This window comes from Sebastes fasciatus, chromosome 1 (assembly GCF_043250625.1).
Source record: "Sebastes fasciatus isolate fSebFas1 chromosome 1, fSebFas1.pri, whole genome shotgun sequence".
NCBI lineage: Eukaryota > Metazoa > Chordata > Actinopteri > Perciformes > Sebastidae > Sebastes > Sebastes fasciatus.
In genome coordinates this window covers 15,175,130-15,197,545 of record NC_133795.1, presented here as the reverse complement: position 1 = coordinate 15,197,545, position 22,416 = coordinate 15,175,130, and the positions used below count along the sequence as shown (strand labels likewise).

The 22,416-nt window shown below is 38.9% G+C and overlaps 2 protein-coding genes across 2 annotated transcripts; one reads left to right on the top strand and one right to left on the bottom strand.

Annotated features, from left to right (window-relative positions):
• Positions 1–3,843: 3,843 nt before the first annotated feature.
• cdk2 (cyclin dependent kinase 2) lies at positions 3,844–11,435 on the top strand. Its single transcript, XM_074631957.1, has 7 exons — positions 3,844–4,316; positions 6,896–6,973; positions 7,079–7,199; positions 7,316–7,486; positions 9,069–9,170; positions 9,300–9,503; positions 10,440–11,435. The coding sequence occupies exons 1-7, from the start codon at positions 4,201–4,203 to the stop codon at positions 10,542–10,544; spliced, it is 897 nt and encodes a 298-aa protein (XP_074488058.1). The 5' UTR covers positions 3,844–4,200; the 3' UTR covers positions 10,545–11,435.
• A 1,231-nt stretch (positions 11,436–12,666) lies between these two features.
• olfml3b (olfactomedin-like 3b) lies at positions 12,667–18,679 on the bottom strand. The gene is made up of 3 exons (XM_074631969.1): positions 18,484–18,679; positions 17,157–17,442; positions 12,667–15,944 (listed from the first exon to the last, which is right to left on the bottom strand). Exons 1-3 carry the CDS (start codon positions 18,580–18,582, stop codon positions 15,160–15,162), a joined length of 1,170 nt encoding a protein of 389 aa, XP_074488070.1. The 5' UTR covers positions 18,583–18,679; the 3' UTR covers positions 12,667–15,159.
• Positions 18,680–22,416: the final 3,737 nt, after the last annotated feature.

The following is a 22,416-nucleotide window of genomic DNA, read 5'->3' as shown; positions in this document are numbered from 1 at the left end:
ATAAGAACAAGATGTATACGTATAATAACAAGAAATATATCAAAAAAGACAAGAAATGTGTGTGATAAGCGAATGTGCGTGCGTATGCGTGTATATGTGTCTGCGTACGTGTGTGTATGTATGTTTGTGTTTTATTTCTCATTTTCATAATAATAGTTTTTCATTTTATTTCCCTTTGGACTTGTTTTATTCCTGTAACTATATTTTGCGTGTTAAATTTAATAATATAATTAAATTAAATAGAGAATAGATTATTATATAATTATGTTTTACTGAGAAAAGGGGCATATATTCATACAACGAACAAACAGCTTCACTGTAGAGTCATTATGGGCTCTATTGTTGGTGGTTTTCCCACTGATGTTGTCTCATGGCTGCTCAGGCTGCACTACATGTGACCCCTCATGTGCTAACAGCGCAGAGTTCAGGAGGAAATAAATCCTTCCCACAGAGCACCTGACTTAACATACCACAAATAGTCGACCATTAGCTTCTTTCCTCATTAGTCTCCGTTGTATCGTATCTTAATAACATTGTCCCTGAGGTTTGGGGGGATTTCTAGAATTAACAGAGAATTTATTTTGTATTTCAGACTGAAAATTATCAAAAATCTGTCAATTTTACAACTGCTTTCTTTCTAGGAATATTCTTTAATGTATTCAACAATGTGTTGCACAGACTGGTTGCATTAGATTGCAATTTTTTTGGTGGTTTTCTTCACAGTGAGCCAAAATTAAATGATTTGCCATTATAAGATAAGGGAATTATCACAATAATTAGCTACTGTTAAGACAAACTGTTAAGTTTGGATGCCTTAAAAATCACACAAAAACACAGAGCTTGTCCTTCACCTGCAGTCACACACACTGACAAGCTTTCCCTTTTCAAACTCACAGAAAATAGGGATTGTGTTTTATTATTGGTCAAAAGCCAGATCAATAAGACCATCTGGTCTGTGAAATTTCAGTCTAAAATGAGACCAGACGGGCTAATTAGTTCATGGATGCAGTGAGCATAGTGGCCATTCAGTGCATTCACAGGGCTTAAACAAAACTCCCTCATTTTTGTCAGTGATGCTAATTCTTTATCTTGCCTCATTGCCACGAACACTATAGCACTCAAAATGGGACAAAAGAGTTGCCTAAATAAAACACTTCTGCAAACACAAAGAAAACTTTCAGTCACAGGCGACATGACTTTCACCAGGATGCATTTCTGATGTTATAAATCCTCTAAAAGGTTTCCTGTTGCCCGATTAACAATGTCCACACAGATTATTCCAAGTCTGTGAGTAACCAACACTTTTGGACGTATATACTCGCAGCCAAAAAGAATAGTGACAGGCGGCACTTTCAGAAACAACTCTGTAAAGTAGGGCTGTCATTCGATTAAAAATTGTTATCGTGATTAATCGCATGATTGTCCATAGTTAATTGTGATTAATTGCACTTTTTTTTTGTCCAAAATGTACCTATAAGGGAGATTTATCAAGTATTTAATACTTTTATCAACATGGGAGTGGGCAAATATGCGTGCTTTATGCAAATGTATGTATAACAATGACAAATATTGTCCAGAAACCCTCACAGGTACTGCATTTAGCATAAAAAATATGCTCAAATAAATAACATGGCAAACTGCAACCCAACAGGCAACAACAGCTGTCAGTGTGTCAGTGTGCTGACTTGACTATGACTTGCCCCAAACTGCATGTGATTATCATAAAGTGGGCATGTCTGTAAAGGGGAGACTCATGGGTACCCATAGAAACCATTTTCCTTCATGAGGTCAGAGGTCAAGGGACCCCTTTGAAAATATCCATGCCAATTTTCCTCGCCAAAATTTTGCGTTAGTTTGTAGTGTTATTTAGCCTCCCTCGCAACAAGCTACTATGACATGGTTGGTACCAATGGATTCGTTAGGTTTTGTAGTTTCATATGATGCCAGAATTCACTCTGGCTTTAAAACTTTGACAGCCCTATTATAAATGAAACAAAATTAGACAACATTTTTCGAAGAAACCAACATGGAGGTTGGGTGGACGCACATCAAGCCTCTGGGCTTCGATCATGTGCAGCGCTGGCATTTGTGCTTCTAACAGAGGCTGTTTCTTTGTACAGTAACAGATGACATCCAAGGCCTCATGACCAACACTGCTCCATATTTCAGTTAATATAGTATAGGCCTTTTTCACAGCATACAGTTTGACTTGTCATAATGCACAGGTGTTAACATTAATGAAGTCTCATCTATTCCAGTAAACCATGACAGGATGACAGTGAGCCAACATGCACAGTACCAGGACCCTGAAACTGAAGCAGATAAATGGAATTCAGTCATCAATAAATTTAGTATTTACATCTGTTTTTCCTACTGTGACATGTCCGCTTGATTCTGACTCTGCTGTACATTGCCCAGGGGGTTTCATAAGGGGGTCCAGCAGCTCCGGGGTCCCGTTACGGGTTAATCCGGCACGTGAAGGCACACAAGGAGGGCGCGCATGATCGGAGGGGAACATGTGAGGTGAAGCTAAAGTGGAAAAGACCTTCTTCACAGGGCTCATTTTTAAGTGTTAGTTGTTGCAACATGTTGTAAAAGGCTAATTGTTGGAACAGAGACATCATGGATGTTATTGGTTCCTCCAGTGCTTTCCCTGCTATGACAAGCCAAAATGTCTGCTGTCAAAAAGCTCAATGCTCTGGTTTGTTTAGGAATAATAAAGTGTTTTTTTTCAGCTTCTACAGAGGGGCATGATAGAAATATCTCTAAACCAGTGAGGCACAGCTCCACTTACTGCCACTAGAGGGAGATCCTGTACTTCTCCTTCATTCTGTCCTTTTGAGTACACTGTGAAACATTTACAGGACTTTTTGGGATACTTTTCAATATTGGATAACTTATAATGATCAAAGTATTACAATTCTAACATTTGAGAATATAAAGTTTGGTCTCTAACTTTTGGTTATGCAAAAATAAACAAAACTGCTTGTCTACCCTAGCCTATATATATTTTGGAAAACAGCTTGACTATAAAAGTGTCCAAATGTGTGACCATGTGATGTATGAAGCTGAATAATCCCCTTTTTGTCATTTTGTATACTATCTTGCTATTTTATTGTATTTTTCTTGTATTTAATTTTGTATCAACATGTAAAAAGCATTGATTTATTTACTTTTGTTTTTTAGAAACCCAAAAGCTGTGTGGCTGACAGTTGTTCTTCTCTTTAAAAATATATTTAAAATACATTTTTATTTGTAACATATAATTTTTTTTTTCTTTCTATAAAGCCACTGTTGTTCTGTTCTGTAAAATATATTTATTTTATTATTATATTATTATTATAATTATCATAATAACAATAATAACAATAATAATAATAATAATGATATTATTATTATTATTATTATTATTATTTAAATTGTATTTTTAGTATGGCACAAGAAATTTGTACTTTTGTTCATTTATTTCAACAAAATCCATCAGACAACATATTCTCTTTCTTTGCTACCACTTCCGTTCCCTGACGTTGATTACGTAAAACGTCACCGTCGCGTCATCATGTTACGTGTGACGTTTGTTTGTTGTATGTTTGTTTCTCATCCCGGTACAACAAGACTCCATCTCCTGACGTGCACCAACTGACATTAAAAACAAGGATTAAAACTCAACTAACAGTAAAAAAAAAAAACCTATTTAACGTATTTGACGGCACCTGTGTCTTTCACAACGATTCCCATAAAAATGAAGACATTTCTGAGGAGTCAAATCGAAAAAAACTTGTGAAACACCGCCCGCGGCTACATCAGTACGGTGTGTGTTGAACACAAAAACGAACGCTCCCCGATGTAACGCGGGAAACGCTACTGTGTCGGTTGGTTCAGTGTTGTTTCAGAAGAGCAACCCGCCACGCTAATCCACATACTTACGGATACTATCAGTATCACACCAACAAATGACCTCATCCTAAAGCCTTTAGCTTGTTTCGCTCTGTTTTGAGGTAGTTAACCGTCGACAGGACTGCAGTCTGTGGTGTAACCGGACCGTTTGAACCCAGAGGAGCCGTTAGTAGCCGTTAGTTATATGACGGTTTGTCTCTGTAGCAACCGAGCTGCTGTTAGCTCTCACACACAAAGAGAGGAGAGTGAAGCTAACTGACTAAACAGCCAGCACACCTGCTCTCCTCTACTGCTTTGTAAACAATGGATACGTTTCAGAAGGTGGAGAAGATAGGAGAAGGGACGTATGGAGTAGTTTATAAAGCCAAGAACAAAGTCACCGGAGAAACTGTTGCTCTCAAGAAGATCCGGTTAGACACGTAAGTTAAACGGAAGAGTTGATGGTTATCATCATTAAGCTAATGTTACTGGAGCTAACTAGTTATCATCATCAGGCTAATGTTACTGGAGCTAACTAGTTATCATCATCAGGCTAATGTTACTGGAGCTAACTAGTTATCATCATTATGCTGATGTTACTGGAGCTAACTAGTTATCATCATCAGGCTAATGTTACTGGAGCTAACTAGTTATCATCAGGCTAATGTTACTGGAGCTAACTAGTTATCATCAGGCTAATGTTACTGGAGCTAACTAGTTATCATCAGGCTAATGTTACTGGAGCTAACTAGTTATCATCAGGCTAATGTTACTGGAGCTAACTAGTTATCATCAGGCTAACGTTACTGGAGCTAACTAGTTATCATCAGGCTAATGTTACTGGAGCTAACTAGTTATCATCAGGCTAATGTTACTGGAGCTAACTAGTTATCATCAGGCTAATGTTACTGGAGCTAACTAGTTATCATCAGGCTAATGTTACTGGAGCTAACTAGTTATCATCAGGCTAATGTTACTGGAGCTAACTAGTTATCATCATCAGGCTAACGTTACTGGAGCTAACTAGTTATCATCATCAGGCTAACGTTACTGGAGCTAACTAGTTATCATCAGGCTAATGTTACTGGAGCTAACTAGTTATCATCATCAGGCTAATGTTACTGGAGCTAACTAGTTATCATCATCATGCTAACGTTACTGGAGCTAACTAGTTATCATCATCATGCTAACGTTACTGGAGCTAACTAGTTATCATCATCATGCTAACGTTACTGGAGCTAACTGTTGCTCTACTTTGCTTCTAATGTGATGAAACTGCTTTATACTCACCATTCAGGGTGTGACAGACGATATATCTGCTAGAGGGCTTCCTCCCATCACTCTTCGTGTTTGACGTATAAAACTAAACATATCACAGTAAAAGTGTTTCTCAACCACCAGCCTTTAAACTGTAACTACATTTACTGCTCATATAATTCCCTACACATTTCCTTCAACCCTATAACTTGGTATAATACCAAAATATGAGTGTATATGACAAAAGAGTGGTACCCAAGGCAAGGCAGCTTTATTTGTATAGCACTTTTCACAGGGCAATTCAAGCTGCTTTACTTAACATTCAAGAACATTGTGACAAAGTGCAAAATAACTATAAGACATAATTAAAACAGTTATAAAAAACATTAAAGATTAGAAAATAAAAACAAAAAAAAATAAAAGCTAGGATAGAAGCTGAAATAGAGTATAACACACAAGAGTAAAAGCTCTAGTGCAGTATAAGATCATTATTTGGTTTAATAAAAGGCAGCAGCAAACAGGAAAGTTTAAGCTTTGATTAGAAAGAACTGAGAGTTGTAGCGGTCCTGCAGGTTTCTGGGAGCTTGTTCCAAATATTTGGTGCATAAAAACTGAACGCTGCTTCTGCATGTTTAGTTCTGACTCTGGGGACACTAAGCAGACCTGATCCAGATGAACCTGAGAGGTCTGGAAGGTTCATAACATAGCAGAAGATCAGAAATGTATTTTGGCCCCTATACTCACCCATCAGGGCGTGACAGACGACATCTGCTACAGGGCATCCTCCCATCACTCTCAGTGTTTGAGGTATAAAACTAAACATATCACAGTAAAAGTGTTTCTCAACCTCTAGCCTTTAAACTTTAACTACGTTTACTGTTCATATAATTCCCTACACATTCACTTCAACCGTTTAACTTGGTATAATACCAAAATATGAGTGTTTATTATAGTGTATAGATAGATAGATAGATAGATAGATAGATAGTAACTTTATTGATCCTGAGGGAAATTCAAGTTTCCAGCATCACAGTTCCATAATGCAAAACATGTTAGTAAAAAGGCAGTAAAGAAGTTAGTAGTACAAAGTACAAAAAAATACACCAGATATAAAAATACGGAGATGAAGAAAACTGTTAAAACTGAACATAGTGCAGGGTAACAGCTGTGATACAGGACTATTAAGAAAAGGGAATATAGTGCAGAAGAGACTGTTAAAAATGAATATAGTGCAGGATAACTCAAGTAGCTTAGTCTATGAAAGTGCACTGTGTGCATTATTATCTGTCCTGCAGACCGTCCTCCTTTGTCGTCGTCGCTTCAGTAGGTGAATCAGTGACTCACTGATGTGTTTTCTGACCTTTGTGTCAGACTACAGAAAGCAAAAGTAATGCTGTGCTTATCTTTTGTTAGCTGGTATGTTAGCTGGCAGTGATATATTTCTAGGACTGTATGCAGTGCCCAGAACAGATAAACCCTTTCCTGCTTGGGCAATAATGTTACTTTTTCCCATCGCCGCCGCTTTCTCTCTCTTGCTTCACCACTCACTTCCCACGTACACACACACACACACACACTCTACGCACTGGCTCTGCTCCAAATGACCTACGCTACTCTTACAACAACCTGCTCTAGAGAGGGCCATTCGCATTTTAGTGTCGGCCACCAAAGTTCTCCTATATACTTGGCACACGAGAGAGGCTTCAGTTACCACCAGATCCTATACACTGCTCCTTTTTAATTTACCATGTATGTCATTCAGGGAAACAGAGGGCGTACCAAGCACTGCCATCCGAGAGATTTCCCTTCTCAAAGAACTCAGTCACCCAAACATTGTCAAGTAAGTGCCTAATGTTACAGCTTTTAGCTAAATGCTGCTCGCAAGATTCTTGTGTTACTTATTTCTGTCCGTTTTTAAGCCTACCTGCCTGTTAACATGTTTCAGGTTGCGGGATGTCATCCACACCGAGAACAAGCTCTACCTTGTTTTTGAGTTCCTTCATCAGGATCTAAAGAAGTTCATGGACTCCTTCACAGTCGGTGGTATGCCACTGCCTCTGGTTAAGGTAAATCTCAGCTAGATTTGCAAAACAGATCTGTCTCGATCTCTTCAAGACATCAACAGTAAACGGACGCTAGATTTACCTTGGTGTATAATTTCTTTTGTGTGTTTGTTTTTTAGAGTTATCTCTTCCAGCTACTGCAAGGCCTGGCCTTCTGCCACTCTCACAGGGTTCTTCATCGAGACCTGAAGCCCCAGAACCTCCTCATCAACGCCCAGGGGGAGATCAAGCTTGCTGACTTTGGCCTGGCAAGAGCCTTCGGGGTGCCCGTTCGCACTTACACACACGAGGTAACGTGTACAGCTACCCTGTTCATGTCAACAGGCTTCTTCAGAAAAAATATTTACAGTGGAAACTGCTTATAGTGATCACGTCTGTCCGGGTCAGATTGATCCCTATAAGCAGATGATTATTAGAACCGAATTTTTGTTGTTGTGCATTATTTCTCATGCAGATTACCATCTAATTGACATTTATATATTTATTACTTGAATACAGAGTAATGAAACGGAACGCTTCGCTATTTTCTTGATCGCTGCTAATTATTCTGCTTTTTCCCTCACTGAGTGTGAGACATTGCCGATTGTGGCCAGCTCTGCAGCACGAGCATGCATGCATGCAGAACGGCGCCCCTTTGTCGGGACTCCTCGCTCGCCCAACCGGTAGCGGCATGGAGAGAGACGGGCGCCGATCTGCATGTGTGCTACAGAGCCGGATAAGGATAGGAAAAGTTCACGCTTGACGAGGGCTGCTTCAACCACAAGTGCTTTCCCCACATTAGTTTTTCATTCAGAGGAAATTACTTTCCTTTCCCATCATATATCAGTGTGCACGCAGCACAGGTATCCAACCGGAAAGCAGACGGTCCACGAGGCAAAATATCAAGGGAGTAAAGTAAAAAACAAAATAAAAATTAAATTAGAAAAGACACAGAATGAGCACTGTTAGCGGACTACTTGATTACTATAAGTGAATTATTTAAAGGGACTGTTTGTAAGAATCAGAAATTGGTTGTAAAAGCGACACCTGTGGCCGCTAAGTCAACGAAAGTCAGCGTCCTGTTGCTCGCCCTCGGCCGTGTGTACGCGCTACCTGAATGTGAGCGAGCATCCGTCAAAACAGTGAGGCGACACACGTCAGCTAAAACCACAATATCACTCTATATTTCACCTGCTTGGCAGTAATGTTAGCTGACCAGACAAAAGTCTCTCCATGAATCAGTGCTGATCCTAGTGTTGGCTTTTCCTGCCTCAGCCTCCCGACCGTGGCTGGAGGGCGAGCTGAGCAAGCGAGAACGAGCGCGCTGTGTGAGTGAAGGCAAGCAGGCAGCGGAGCAGAGAACCGCAGAAACTCCGGCCCTGGAGACCAAAGCTACGGTCTCCTCCGCGTCCTCCGACGGCGACCAACACTGTTTTGCAAGTCGGGCTTCACTAGACATAACTTTGCGGTTTTGGTGCTTCCATGTAGTTTGTGTTGGAGTCTGAGTCTGAACATGGGACACCGACCCGGATTGATTTATACACGTAAGAAGTTACAAACAGTCCCTTTAAACAGTGTTTATATAGGAGTGATTCTGTCCCAAGCTTTTTGATCCATATGAGCAGTTAATTGCTGTAATCATGATTATTGTAAGCAGTTTCCACTGTATATGGTTTAAAGTACATATTCATTACCATGCCCAGCAGCAAAAGTGCATTGGGGACTCTGGTATAGTCAACAGAAGAAACATCTCACGATACTCAAGTTTTTTGGTTTTATTTCCCAGGCTGCATGTCACTAAACAAAGCATTTTTGTTGATATTTATTTTGGTTAATTTCTTCCTGAGAAATTATGTTTTCCTAAATAGAACATTCTTCTGTGGTATTTTTCAGGTGGTAACACTTTGGTACAGAGCGCCAGAAATCCTCCTGGGCTGTAAATACTACTCCACAGCTGTCGACATCTGGAGTCTGGGGTGCATCTTTGCTGAAATGGTAATTTGCGCTCCGTTTAATTTTTTACAATAAGCTTCACTGTGAATGAATGAATCCCGCACATCATGCACAATGGATCAAACGTAACATACAATCGACCGACTCACCTCACTCTCCACTGTCTTACAGCTCACCAGGAGGGCCTTATTCCCTGGCGACTCGGAGATCGATCAGTTATTCCGAATCTTCCGCACCTTGGGAACACCCGATGAGACCGTCTGGCCAGGAGTCACGTCAATGCCGGACTACAAACCATCTTTCCCCAAGTGGGCCCGGCAGGATCTATCCAAAGTGGTGCCGGTTCTTGATGAGGATGGAAGAGAGCTGCTTGGAGTGAGAACATTTGTCATTCATTCATAGATTAATTTAGCATTAATTACTTCTGTGAAGGACGTTGGTCTCAGTTGTGTGTTAGTCAGATCAAAAGATGATGAGATATATGTTAAAATTGGTGAAAATGATCAAAGAACATGAACTACTGCACTTAAATGCATCAAAATTAGGCACACATGTCCCTGGATAGTCTGTCACTAACTGTTAAAAAATTTGATGAAGATCCGGATTAAACAATTTTATAATTTTTTTATGGCCTAATATCACAAATCAAAAATTTGCCTCAGGGGGCTTTACAATCTGTAGAGTTGTGCTTGTTGTTATAATCGCTATGCAGACATCATCAGGTAACCGTAAAGTTTCTCGTTTATACACTTTACTCTCAGGTGTGTGAATTGACCTGGATATGAAGCATTCACAGCGCAAAAAAAATAATATAACGTCGGTGTCTAAAGAGATAAGACAGAGCCCTCTCCTCTCGTAAAAATAAATAAATAAATTTCAGCAACGGCGGTCATATTTTTGCAGCGGCGCTGCTGCTGCTTACATTTAGGAGAAAAACTGTTTTCAGTCATTTTTCAAGCAGAAATGCAGCTTCTTCAACGTGAGTATTGATGTTTTTCCATGTCATATATGATAGTAAGTAGTATGATAGTTTGTTGCTTGAATAAAACAAGCAATCTGGATGCATGACTGCTGAGACTGCCGATGAGAATAACGTTGTAAAAATCATTCCCTCTAATATTGCAATTGCAATATCAGTCAAAAAAATCGCAATCAGATATTTTCTCAAAATCGTGCAGCCCTAATTTTATAGACTAAAATGATAAATTGATTAGTCGAGAAAATAAATGGCAAATTAATTAAAATAATTATTAGTTGTAGCCTACTTTATAGACTCATTGTTTGACTGTTTTTCCTTTTTCTTCCTTGCAGGAAATGCTGAATTATGATCCAAACAAAAGGTTATCTGCCAAAAACGCCCTTGTACATCGATACTTCCGCGACGTCACCATGCCAATTCCTCATCTGAGACTCTGAGTCAAGCAAAATCTCAGTCCATTTTAATGCCAACAACGTGTAAGCAATAAGGACCTCCTCGCCTCGCCTCATATCCGTGACTGGAATGGACAGAAAAAGTGGACACTACAGGATATGTTGGATCCTTTAATGGATATCTGTTAATACTTAAAACCAGCTTTCTAGACGATAAACGTCCCGAGAGTTTTGCAGTTTTTTCAGCCATGTTATAATAGTTACGAACTGTAATTTTCTATATCATTATTTTGCATATTTGTGTGCAACTGCCATTATTGATGTTAATGTTATTTGGGACGGTCCTCTGAGTGTAGGTCAGGGAGACTCGTTCTAGTTATCTGCCATTATTTCCCAAAAAGGTTGGCTTTAGGATGTCCAAATTCAAATAGTCAAGTACTTAGAATTAAATATGATTGAATAAGTTTGTGGGATAGTGCAAATAAACAAATGTCATGCTTTGTAAGACTGAGCAGCAGCTGAATGGGAGATGTGATTGACGGTTGTCACACAACAAACATCGTCAGCTGATGTAAAACAGTTGGAGCTAAAAGAACATGAGAGGACATTCGTGTTCTTTTAGGTTGATTTTCTTGCAGTTAAATTCTTTAAATTTGGGTCTAAAGTATCTTGAAGTGATTTTATAACAGCATCTTTGGTTGTTTAACGCACAGAGATGTTTATTGGTTGTTCAGCTGGCAGGATTCACTCGCCAAACAGAAGTTCTCAGCTTTGTGCATACAGTTGTGATATACAGATCCCCGTTGTAATTCAGATTTTACAGAATTGAATGTGCCGTTGCATCTTTCTTACTCTAGATTTTATTCAAACTTAAGGAACTGTTTTTATGGATATTGTTTATTTACAGTTTGAAAAAAATAAACTTGTTTAAACAACTGTTGCTATTTGTTCGTTTGAGGATCATCGCGGTTCATTTGAAGAGTCTGTCACAGTTTGAATGAATGAATGAATGATGTTTTCTTCAGTTCTGGAGCCAAGTGAAACAATTATGCCAAATGGTGTGAGAATCAAATACCAGAGTCAAATGCTGTCTCGCATTGTTAAATCAAATTACTGTTACACCTCATTAATCTTCAGCTGGACGAACACACAGGCCCACTTCTGCAGTTGGCATCTCGTCAGACACATTAATGAGGTTTTGTTCAGTTTTTAACATACATGGTGCAAGTTTTCTGACTCTCGGACCCGTTAATGTTTTTATATTATGAAATGGCAGTGATGATGTAGTAAAAATGTAATATGTCTTAATTTTTAGTCAAATTGTGTAGAGAAATACATGACAGTTTACTGATTAAAATCAGTGCTTGAAATGGGCCTGTACTCACCAGTACTACTTCTGACTTTTGTCCACATGAGTACCCTTACTTCTTATTGTGCACCGTCACCTCCTGGTGAGTCTAAGTGTGCACCCCTAAACTGCGTCTGTGTAAACAAAAAGCTAGCTTAATGCGGCGCTGAAAATGCCTTTGGTATTCCTTAACATTATCCAATTTCATCTGTAGGCCAACAGATATATTTTAAGTTGGTTTTATTGTAGCATATATGTAATTTGCAATATTATATTTGTGTACAATTTTATTTGTGGCTACATTTATGTACAAACTACGTAAATGTATGTCGTAGGCCTAATGTATGTAATGAAATGCATACAAAAATACATTTTGAAGTGGGATATATTATCGAGATATACGTACAGTATAAATATAAATGTATCCAGGACAGACGCGATGATGTCATGCAACTGCTGAATTAGGGTACTGGCCTTTTTCGGTCCAATTCAGGTACTGATTAAAATTATAGGAAGTATAGGAAAAGTATGACAAAAGCGATGTTTTAATTGTTTTCAAGACAAAAATGTTCAAGTATGTATTAAGATTAGATGATGAACTGGTGGTCTGAGGAAAAATCACATCCAAAAAGAAGTTTTAAATATAAAGTCAGGGTTTAAAAATTGTTTTAGATATTTAACACACTCATTTCAGAGTTTGAGATCTGCTCTTTCAGCTCTGTATGTCAGGACTTCTCATACATCTTAGAAAGTAAATTACCCTGAAAAAAGTGGCACAAAACATTAATTGTTTGCTCCAATGAAATACAACCAACAGACTTCCAACTAAATAAGTTTTTATTAGTCACGCCGTATTTAGACGTCATGTCAGTCAATGCAGTTCACCTTCAAGAAACAAGAAAAGATGTACAGTAACAGAAACGCAGAAAATCACAGAGAAAGTAATGCATTGCTTTCTGCCACAGTGTCTTTTTTGATGCGACCACTGGGGGGCGCCAACGTCTAAAATGTTTAAATCTTACACATAGTGGCTTTAATATATTTGTATCTGCACATCCTGTACATAGAAGACGACAGACTTCTTGTGTTAACATAGTAGTTTGCCATTTATCTTCATAATGAACAATAATTAGAGGCACAAATAGGAATAGATTTAGAAATTAATAAACAGTTACATTATACTGTATGAGGCATAATTAAAATAGTGGTACTTTGTAATTTTGGTGATTTCATTTAGTAAAAGGTTTGAAACACTTCTATTTCTTAGGCAAGTGCATATAGGAGAGGGACGAGTAGACGCCCGCACCCTAACTTGCAATAATACATTTATTTGCAACGTTTCATCAGGCAAAACGTTGCAAATAAATGTATTTATTGCTAGTTAGACGGTGTGTGGGAGCCTGTTTGCAACTTTAACACAAAATACGTATGTGCTCAACTTGTGGGAAAAATTCACATAATGCATAAACAGAGAAATATAACAGCACTAGCCAGCTAGCTGTTTCTCACACGTATCCTAATATCCCAATTATATTTATATATTTATTAATTTATTTATATTTATTGAAGCTCTGAAGGTTTCCCGCCACAACATTGTTGAACTGCAAACTACATTAACTAGAAATGTTTACAGACTGATGAATTAATAAAGCTGCTAAATGAAATTTGAGGCATAACTAAAGAAATGTTTATTTCTAATGTTATCTTCTGAACCAAGCATTGCCTTTTACATGATATGAGAAATATTATATACTGACTAGTTCAGCAACACTGAAGCCTGTGTTTAGATTGAATCGTTATAGATGCAACACGTACTGTTATCTTTGTTTTTGATTCCCCACAATGCAATGGGGTGAATGACTGCAGGAGGGCACACATGACCGGAGGGAAAACAAACTAAGGTTGAATTAAACTGAACAACAAACAAATGTGCTTTTATGCACTCAGCAATGCTACCAAGATTTATATTATCAAAATGTATTCAGACAGCAAAATGACATGTAAAGCTGAAAAAGATGGACAGACTGTGACAGTGAGGTTAAAGTGAATCGTCTGGTTAATTATACTAATTTAATGTGTTCTATATTTGCAGTATGAACAAAAAGAAACAAGTGCTTGGCTGATTTAACACATAAGATCACAAGTATGTGCAGTAAGTTGACGCGACAGTAGACACAGATGTGACTGAGAAGTGCAGTGCGGTCTGATTAGAAATAAGTATTCGGCAGCGATGACAAACTGCGCCTCAGATAAAGAAATCACATGATACTTTTCAAAGTGTGGAAATTTGTTCACATATAAAAGTGTGAAACACAGATATAGCTCTATAATCCAGCACCTTTTAACCTTTTTAGGCTTTTGGAGATTCAGTCTCAAAGCCATACCGGTGTTATTGAATGTTTAGCCGATTTACTACAAATCATGAATAATTCACCTCACTGCTGACGGTTTGGCCTCCATGCTGGAGTGTTTTAGACTTTTGAATCTATTTTTCCTACCCTCCGTTGTTGTCCATTCATTTCCCTATGGTATGAAAATCAAGTTGCAGACTCTTGAGACTTGCTTGACTTGTTGTCACAATGCACACATTTTTAGAAAATGTTCTATAATTGTTGAATTTTCAAATGAGTCAGGACTTAAAACTGTTATACGTCACAATAATGAAACGTTGTTTAATACATGTTGTTGTTATCTTAGAATGAGTCCTTCATATCTACATAGGGAGCAGGTCCTCTTCACGGAGTGAAGATGCTCATGCTCCGCCGTCTTTCTACAGTAGCCCAGAACGGACAAACCAAACACCGGCTCTAGAGAGAGACTTTCACGTTTTTACGTTACCTGAAGGCCACCGTAGTTCTCTGACACGTTTGTGAAACTGACAACTGAGGTTGCAGAGTGCAAAACCATGGTACTTTCAGCTGCCGTCTGATTTCCGATGCTCTTAAAGTAGTGTTATCATGCTAAGGATCGCCTCTGAGCGAGGCGAACGGTGTTACCACGGTTTTGCACTCTGCGGCTCACGTTACCGCAGTCTTGGACAAGGAGGAGTGAGCGGAGGGGTACTCAGTTGGTTGCAATCTGCAACCACACCACTACATGCCGCTAAATTGCTGTACCTTAAGTAAGTTTCAAGATTGATTTTTATACCGTACGGAAACCGGTGGCACGTTCAGAAATCTGAAATTCTACATCATGCATTAACAATGGTCAGCAGTAATATAAACTACACATGATTTCTAGTTAAAACACCGGTAGGTACTTTAAGGGGGTATGTTTTTGTGGAAGTTGTGGGTGGATGGTTTTTTATTTAGCTCAAATTTCTAGTTTCTTTTTCATGATGAGCTTGTACAGGATCTGGTAGCCATCATCCCATGCGTAGAGCAGCTGCTCCTGTGGGTTGTACTTTACACTGGAGTGAGCTCCGTAACGCTTTGGAAAGTAAACCAGTGGCGCGTCGTCGTTGGTCACCATACCGTTGACGTCAAACACACACTGGACACGTGAGCGGCCGGGCTGCTTGGTGTTGTACACCACATACAAAGTGCTACAGATGACGAAAGCCGCCTCTGCGTTCTCTCTCGGACAGTTTGTGTCCCACATTTGCTCCATGTCCAGCGAGTTGACGTCCATCTTTGCCAGAGAGATGTACCTCTCGTTCTGTCGCGTGGCATAAATGGCCCACAGGCCCTCCTCGTCCACAGCCAGGTCCATCACCGTCTCGGGGGTCAGGCCGTACACTGGGACGTGGTCCTGCACTGGGAACACTACGCTGTCTGTCACGGAGCTGTTCTTCATGTCATATTTAACCACCGTTATCTCTTCAACCTGATTTATATAATACACGTGATTGTTGTACACAACGTGTCCCGTTCCCCTCCAGGCAGACGGCAGCTTCACGTTCTTGGACAGAGACAGGCCCAGTGAGCGGGCGAAGTCTTGCACGGAGGCAAACTCATGGATGGTGTCTTCATCTGTCCCGTTAAAGATGTAGATCTTCCCAGAGCCCCTGCTGGTGTCTCTGGTCCACATGCCCTTTGGCCCTCCGACTCGCTTCAAGATCTTCATGGCTTTTATGCTGGAGATCATGTCGCTGCAGTCTGAAGAGGAGAGAGCGACAGGCTTTTCATGACAGGTGACATTTTGTTATCATTTAAATATATCAGGACTGTCTTTAATGGCATAGCTCCACATTTTAGGAAATGTGTTCATTTGCTTTCTCGTCAAAAATTAGAAAAGATGATCAATGCTTGTTCACCATGTTGTTCACATGCTAAACAGGAAGTGGCCAGCACCTAAAACCACAACTTGTTGTTTTTAGACTTGGTTATGTAACTTGTTAATTAGCTTTAGAGGTGCTTGCAGGCAAATGTTGCTACCTTTGAACAGAGCCAAGCTGTTTCCTGCCCTGTTTCCAGTCTTTATGCTAACCGGCTGCTGATTCCAGCCTTTTATTTTAACGCACACACATGACAGTGATATCGATCTTCTTATCTAACTCTCGGCAAGAAAGTGAATAAACGTATTTCCCCAAATGTTAAACTATTTGTTTAAGTCATTTGGGACGAGATCAAGTCAAGTCCTTGAGGACGAATCCAAGTCAGGTGACTGATAATTGAGGGTGGTATTTCAGTGTTTAGTAAACAGCACACACAGGCTTTTAGTTTTGAATGATGTGTCTAATTCAGATAACCGTGTGTAGTTATTTGCAAAAAAGTGTTTTAGAATTTCAAAGTACTGTAAAGCCGACAATGGTTTAGCGTACCTGGTCAATAGATGAGGCTACCTGAGTTAGAGGTTTCAGCAATTGTGCCACAAGTTCCAGTTTTTGTGTCTTGGCAATTGCAAAAAACTTTACGGTAGGTACGTATTGGACATGGTTAGAAAATGTGTTTTCTGTTTTGCTACGTTTTGCACTTCAGGGCCACCGTACCTCACACAGGAGATAGAAAACACTTTTTGTCTTTTGATAATAAACCATGTTATTCTCAGAAACAAGTTAATCAGTCTAAATATGAACAAGCCAAAGTGGAAAAAGGCTTTTGTGAAGTCATTGACTCACCAGTGGAGTATTTGTGTGGCTATTTAAGACAAATGAATGCACTTTAAGTAGTTGATAAGTGATTTATCATTCCTATATAAATGTTCTATGCTTTTAAATTTGATTTGATGGTTACAGCATTGAGGACTTGCTTGCTTTTCTCCATTTCATTTTATTGTAAATTGAATACTTTGGGTTTTAGTTATCAGTCAGATTAGGTTAGAACTAAGTATTACGTCTTACAGTCCTATAGTGCACTTTAATATCTCACCCGATAGTTTTGAATACTTGGCCTTCTGCTTCTCCTCCACCAGCGTCACCTGCTGCTCTATCAGCTTGTCGTCCACGTCCACACACGGCTGAGCTCCGTTCTGAGTCTCCAGGTAGTCCAGCTCACGTTCGACCCGGTCCACCCTCGTTCCCACGCCGTCCAGATTCATCCTCAGTGCCTCTTTCTCTTTATCCAGGTTCTCCAGCTGGGAAACCATCTGTTGCTTCAGCTCCCGCAGCTCGGAGGCGTAGCGGGCGGTCTGTTCGTGCCACAGAGAGATCCGGTCCTGTTTTAAAAGAAGGTAACAAAGATATCTGAATTTTCACACAAGCTGAGGTGGTTTCATTCTTACCTGTTTGTATTTTTAGTAATGTGAGCAATACATAATGCTTGTTTTGTGGGAACTGTAAATGCACATCTAGAAAGCTCTCAGAAGGCCATAATTTTATGTTCTTTTCAGGCTCAGTAAACAGACTGGAACCAAAGGGCATAATAAGTAGGAAACTCATCCTTCAAACAACCAGGTTCAACCCACACGTGGCAAGTTTCCACCCGGCTCAAATGTCTTTTTAGCAAAAACACTAAATCCTACCAGCTTGCTCTCTGTAGCAGACCCTGACCTCTGACCTCATGGTGGAGGAGGAAAAAGAAACACTACATTACAGAGAAATATACAGAAACTGAGGGACGTGGATGAATAATATAAAGAGGGAGTTTTGTTTCATGACCTTAGACCTGATATGAAAGAGTAGAACATGTTTTATATTTAATCTTTTCATACAAAAAGTACCACGATATTAAAATAGAATAACTGAATGACACAATCCCCATAGAGAGCTATTACTGGGCCCTTGCGGTAAGTTTGAAACAGTAAAAGAGATTATTTGCATCCATCCCCAAAATAAGCTCCCACAGAGGCAGGAAAATTCTCTGAAAGATGTTTAATCTGGCATGTGTGGTTATAATTATCATCATCATGATACAGTAAATGCCATTTTGGGAAACCAATATAGCACAACTCATATAATTTTAGCATTTTTCTATAACAAACTGCAGTTTTTTATGCATTGTGTCATTGATCATATATATGAGATCATATATGCAAATCTGGACTAAACTTTTAAACTACATTTTTATCTCCGTCTCTGAACCCAGACAAGAAGCTCATTCTACCTACATACATTTCAGAGAGCTGTAGGTATTTTCCAGCATTTTCCTCAGGATTTGCCCACATCTGCATTCCATTGCCTTTGCCCTGTCCCTGGAAGTTTCCTCTCAGAGGGACTCTGGGGCGCAGGGCTCGGCAGGAAGGTAAAGAGAGTCTTACCTCAATAGCGAGCAGCCTCCGCTCCAAGTAGTCAATCAGTGCTTGGTGCTGAGCGGTGGCAAAGCAGGCCAAAGTAGCAAAGACAACAAGTCCTCTCATTTTGTGTCTCTTTAGCTCCTGTAAAATTTGGACTGGACTTGTGAGAGAGTGAGTGTGGAGGAGCCAGCAGATTCCCAGAGGTGGGCTGGAATGTTTTAGTAAGCTGTCTGGGAGGAGCCAACCACATCTGGTGAAGATGGAGGCACACAGTCCCTAAGAGAGAGAAGACACTGGTTTTTATTTTTATTTCAGCTTTTACCTGAATGACAAACAGAAAAAAACAACAAAATATGTATATATAGTCTGATGTTTAAATGTATGTATGGCTTTGAGGGGGTAGGACCTTTTTTACTCAAAACACAGGACCTTAATGTGGCGCAGGACCACGTTACGTAGGAGGAGGAAGCGTAATGTGAGTGGGAGTCAGTGAGGCACTGTACTCCTGAGTTAAAGGGAACAACATGGACTGTGCATTTTAATCAACTACATTAGAATCTAACAACACAATAATGGACAATTCTCTGTAACACAATATGAACTACTCTAACAGAGGAGTTTCTTAGATCCAAACAGGTATCTTTATTTTTTTTACGGTTGAATGTTAGTAGACATCTAATGTGCCCCATTTTGACGGGACATGAAAAATTAATGCAGACCGATCCAGAGGTTTAGATTAGAGTAGATTAGATAAACTAAAGATAAACTAAATGATTAAGTTTGATAAACTAACTTGAAAAGGGAAACTAGTTCGGTTGCCACAAGTCACAAGAGACACAAGTCAGAAAGGTCACATCTGACAACATAAAAGACACTCTGCCACACAATATTATTCTTCCATCAGGATATGATTGTTTTCTTTCTTTTATCTTTTTCTTTTTAATTTCTTTTTTTTTTAACCTCACAAAAAGAGAAAAATTTGAAGAAAACACTTGGACTAAAAATGAAAAAAATAAATAAATAAATAACGAGATAAAATATAATTAATAGGATCCCTTCAGTAATTTTCAGATAATTAGGTTGACAGAACCGATACATGATATTAGTGTTGCTCAGGAGATCACCAATTTGTTTGATACAATCGATAATTTAACAACTAAAGTCCAACCATAAGTCAAACACGACCATCATCTCAAGAAACAGTTGTATCATGAAAGGCGCTATATAAATCCAATTTATTATTATTATTATTATTCAAAATGTTTACCGCTCTGGGTACAAAAGAGCTTCTAAATCATTCTGTGGAGCATCTTAGCATCCTTAACTAGTGACTCAGCACATGTTTTAGAGCCACTAAATACACTAAACAGGGGATGACCTTCAAACTGAAGAATGGTTTGATGTTTTGAGCAGTCATGTAAACCTCAACTGTAATGGACAGAGTGGTGGACTGGAACAATAAACTGGAAAATAATCTATTACTAATCAAAATAATATGTGAAACACACGTAAGAAGTTTCATTCATCAGTGAAGTATTCTTTGATCATGTTACAGCTGTGTCGTCTCTGTCTTCCAGCTGTCCCTGTGCACAGCTAGAGTTGTAATACTGGACGGATGTCCGTATAACAGAAACAGTAGTTAGTTTGGTGACTGGTGAATTACTGAGGAAATAGGAAATAGTGTCTCTGGTCTCACTTGTAATTATACTGTATATATATAATCACCTCTTTTTCAAAACAGTTCGCTTCACTGTGTTTTTCTAGTTAACTCTGAGTCTGTGTTCTGTGCTATAATTAATAGCATAATCCTCTTCCTGTCCTTTAATGTTTTACAGGTTTGTGATTCATTTCATTTTGGCTGTTTTGAACTACAAGATATAATATCCGGTAGAGACACATTTGTGGAGGACAGACTTAATGAAGTTTTGCTGTAACTAGTGCAGTCAGTCTCTCAGTCATACTCCCTCTTGTATGATTTTATGTAAATTGCACTGTGTGCATCTGAAGTGGTAAATCGATTTTGCAAATCAAAACAGTATTATTTTTATTCCGTGCAAACTATGATGCAATAGTTTTGCATTTTCAGCAGCACTGCAGTATGTCTCCCTACACACGGTCCACACGGAGATCAGCAAAATCAGTAATGAAAGCAATGCATGGATGAGTGTCAAGTGCGCTGCGGAGTTGTTGAAGGTGCAAAACCAAAAGGCAACGATGCAGGGTGGATGTCAGCTGTAGCAAGCTTTAATATTACAGTTCTAAAACTATAGTTACTTATATATTTAAAAGAAAACGTGGCAGAGATTACATTCATAGTTGATAATATATTCAAAGATTATATTTTAGAAATATTCAAGACTCTTGGCAAAATGCATGCCTTGGATAGCTTTGTTTGATCCATCTTAAAGAGTCAATCCACAGGTATATACAACCCATTCTCATTGCCAAGGCACAAGGTACCCTTCAGCGCCGGTAGAAGACGCACCGGGCTTTCCATTAACTACAATCTAAACCTATCCACGTCATCAGTAAACACTCAGAGAAAGTCCTGTGGTGACGTGGTTTAAAGAGTGAAAGCGACACATTGGGTGGTTGGGAGGGGAGGTGGATGGGTCCAACAAATACAGGGCTTTTATCCAGGAGACCACTGTTCATTTTCAAGTTTCACTTTCACTTTACAATCAGCTGTTCGTTGTTGTCCCGTGTTCACAACATCAAGTCACATTTTCACTATAAAAACGTAGAAATTTCAAGCCCAACCATGTTGTTTTTCCTAAACCTAACTAAGGGGTTTTGTTGCCTAATCCTAAACAAATGTTTTTGCTTGATTCATAACATTAAGCACGTGTTTACTGCAACCAAAAAGTGATGCCGAGGGGTCTGACAAAGCGTCAGTATGAGACAAGTTGGGATAAAAAAAATATATTTATATATTTAAACATAGAATAAGAGAAAATCCCTGCGTTGCTACGTAGAGAATTTAAGATTTGCCAAACCATGTACAATAACATTTTTGCATAATTCCACAGAATTATCCATACATCAAAAATGACCAATACCAAACCAATAGCACTCCATTGTGCAGTGTCGTAACTCATTTGTAAATATGCCAGTGGCTTTCAGGCCATCTCAGCTTCATACACAGGAATGACAGGATGATGGTGCTATTTACTGCTGCTACAACTAAAGGTCTGTTGTATTGGTCATTATTTACAATATGGACATACTAATTCATGGTATCGTGAGGCACGTTTATGACTCTCATTTATCCCACTTTGTACCGTCATTGCTTCAAGGTTTGTTTGTATAAGGATGTGCTTATTTGAATATACGTCTTTTTTATTATTCATTTAGTCATTCTATTTTTAAAAAGTACATATACAGGCAAACAAGCAACAACCTACAACCTGGAAAGATATGAGTAAAAACACGATAACGTGATTATTAAATGACACATGGTTAAAAGGTGATTAGTAGGCTATGTAACAAACCAATTTGTGTGAGTGTGTGTAGGTGAAAATGTTTCTGGGTAGTGACTATGGATTAGAATCTAATCCATCATTAGATGATAACAGAGAAAACATTGTCTTGTGTTACATGCATGCAATTAAGTAACTGACAGAGAATTAGGTATTACGTAATGTACAGAGAAAAGAGATTCCTAATATTTGGCAAATCACTCAATGGTTATGAAAATGTATTCAGAAGCAGACGAAGCATTCACCTCATAAATCATAATACATCTTCTCCCTACATGATGACATCAGCCATTCTGTCCCCGGTGTCACTCGATATCAGATCAGAACCAAATGTTGTGGTATCATCCACCCCTGATAATGTATTTGTGTTGGGGAAGGATAGAGCTATCTAAACAGGAGTTTCAAAGCTGGCGTCCGGTCTCTATTTTAAAAGAGTATTTAGTATTCTGCAGATAGTACTACTAATAATAATATAAAC

Excerpts from the sequence above, each read along its gene's own strand:
- olfml3b (XM_074631969.1), bottom strand. The coding sequence starts at position 18,582 with ATGAGAGGACTTGTTGTCTTTGCTACTTTGGCCTGCTTTGCCACCGCT. Across the intron at positions 17,443-18,483 it reads GGAGGCTGCTCGCTATTGAG|GACCGGATCTCTCTGTGGCA; the intron begins GTAAGACTCTCT and ends CTTTTAAAACAG. Across the intron at positions 15,945-17,156 it reads CAAGTATTCAAAACTATCGG|ACTGCAGCGACATGATCTCC; the intron begins GTGAGATATTAA and ends TCTCCTCTTCAG.
- cdk2 (XM_074631957.1), top strand. The coding sequence starts at position 4,201 with ATGGATACGTTTCAGAAGGTGGAGAAGATAGGAGAAGGGACGTATGGA. Across the intron at positions 4,317-6,895 it reads AAGAAGATCCGGTTAGACAC|GGAAACAGAGGGCGTACCAA; the intron begins GTAAGTTAAACG and ends TATGTCATTCAG. Across the intron at positions 7,487-9,068 it reads TTCGCACTTACACACACGAG|GTGGTAACACTTTGGTACAG; the intron begins GTAACGTGTACA and ends GGTATTTTTCAG.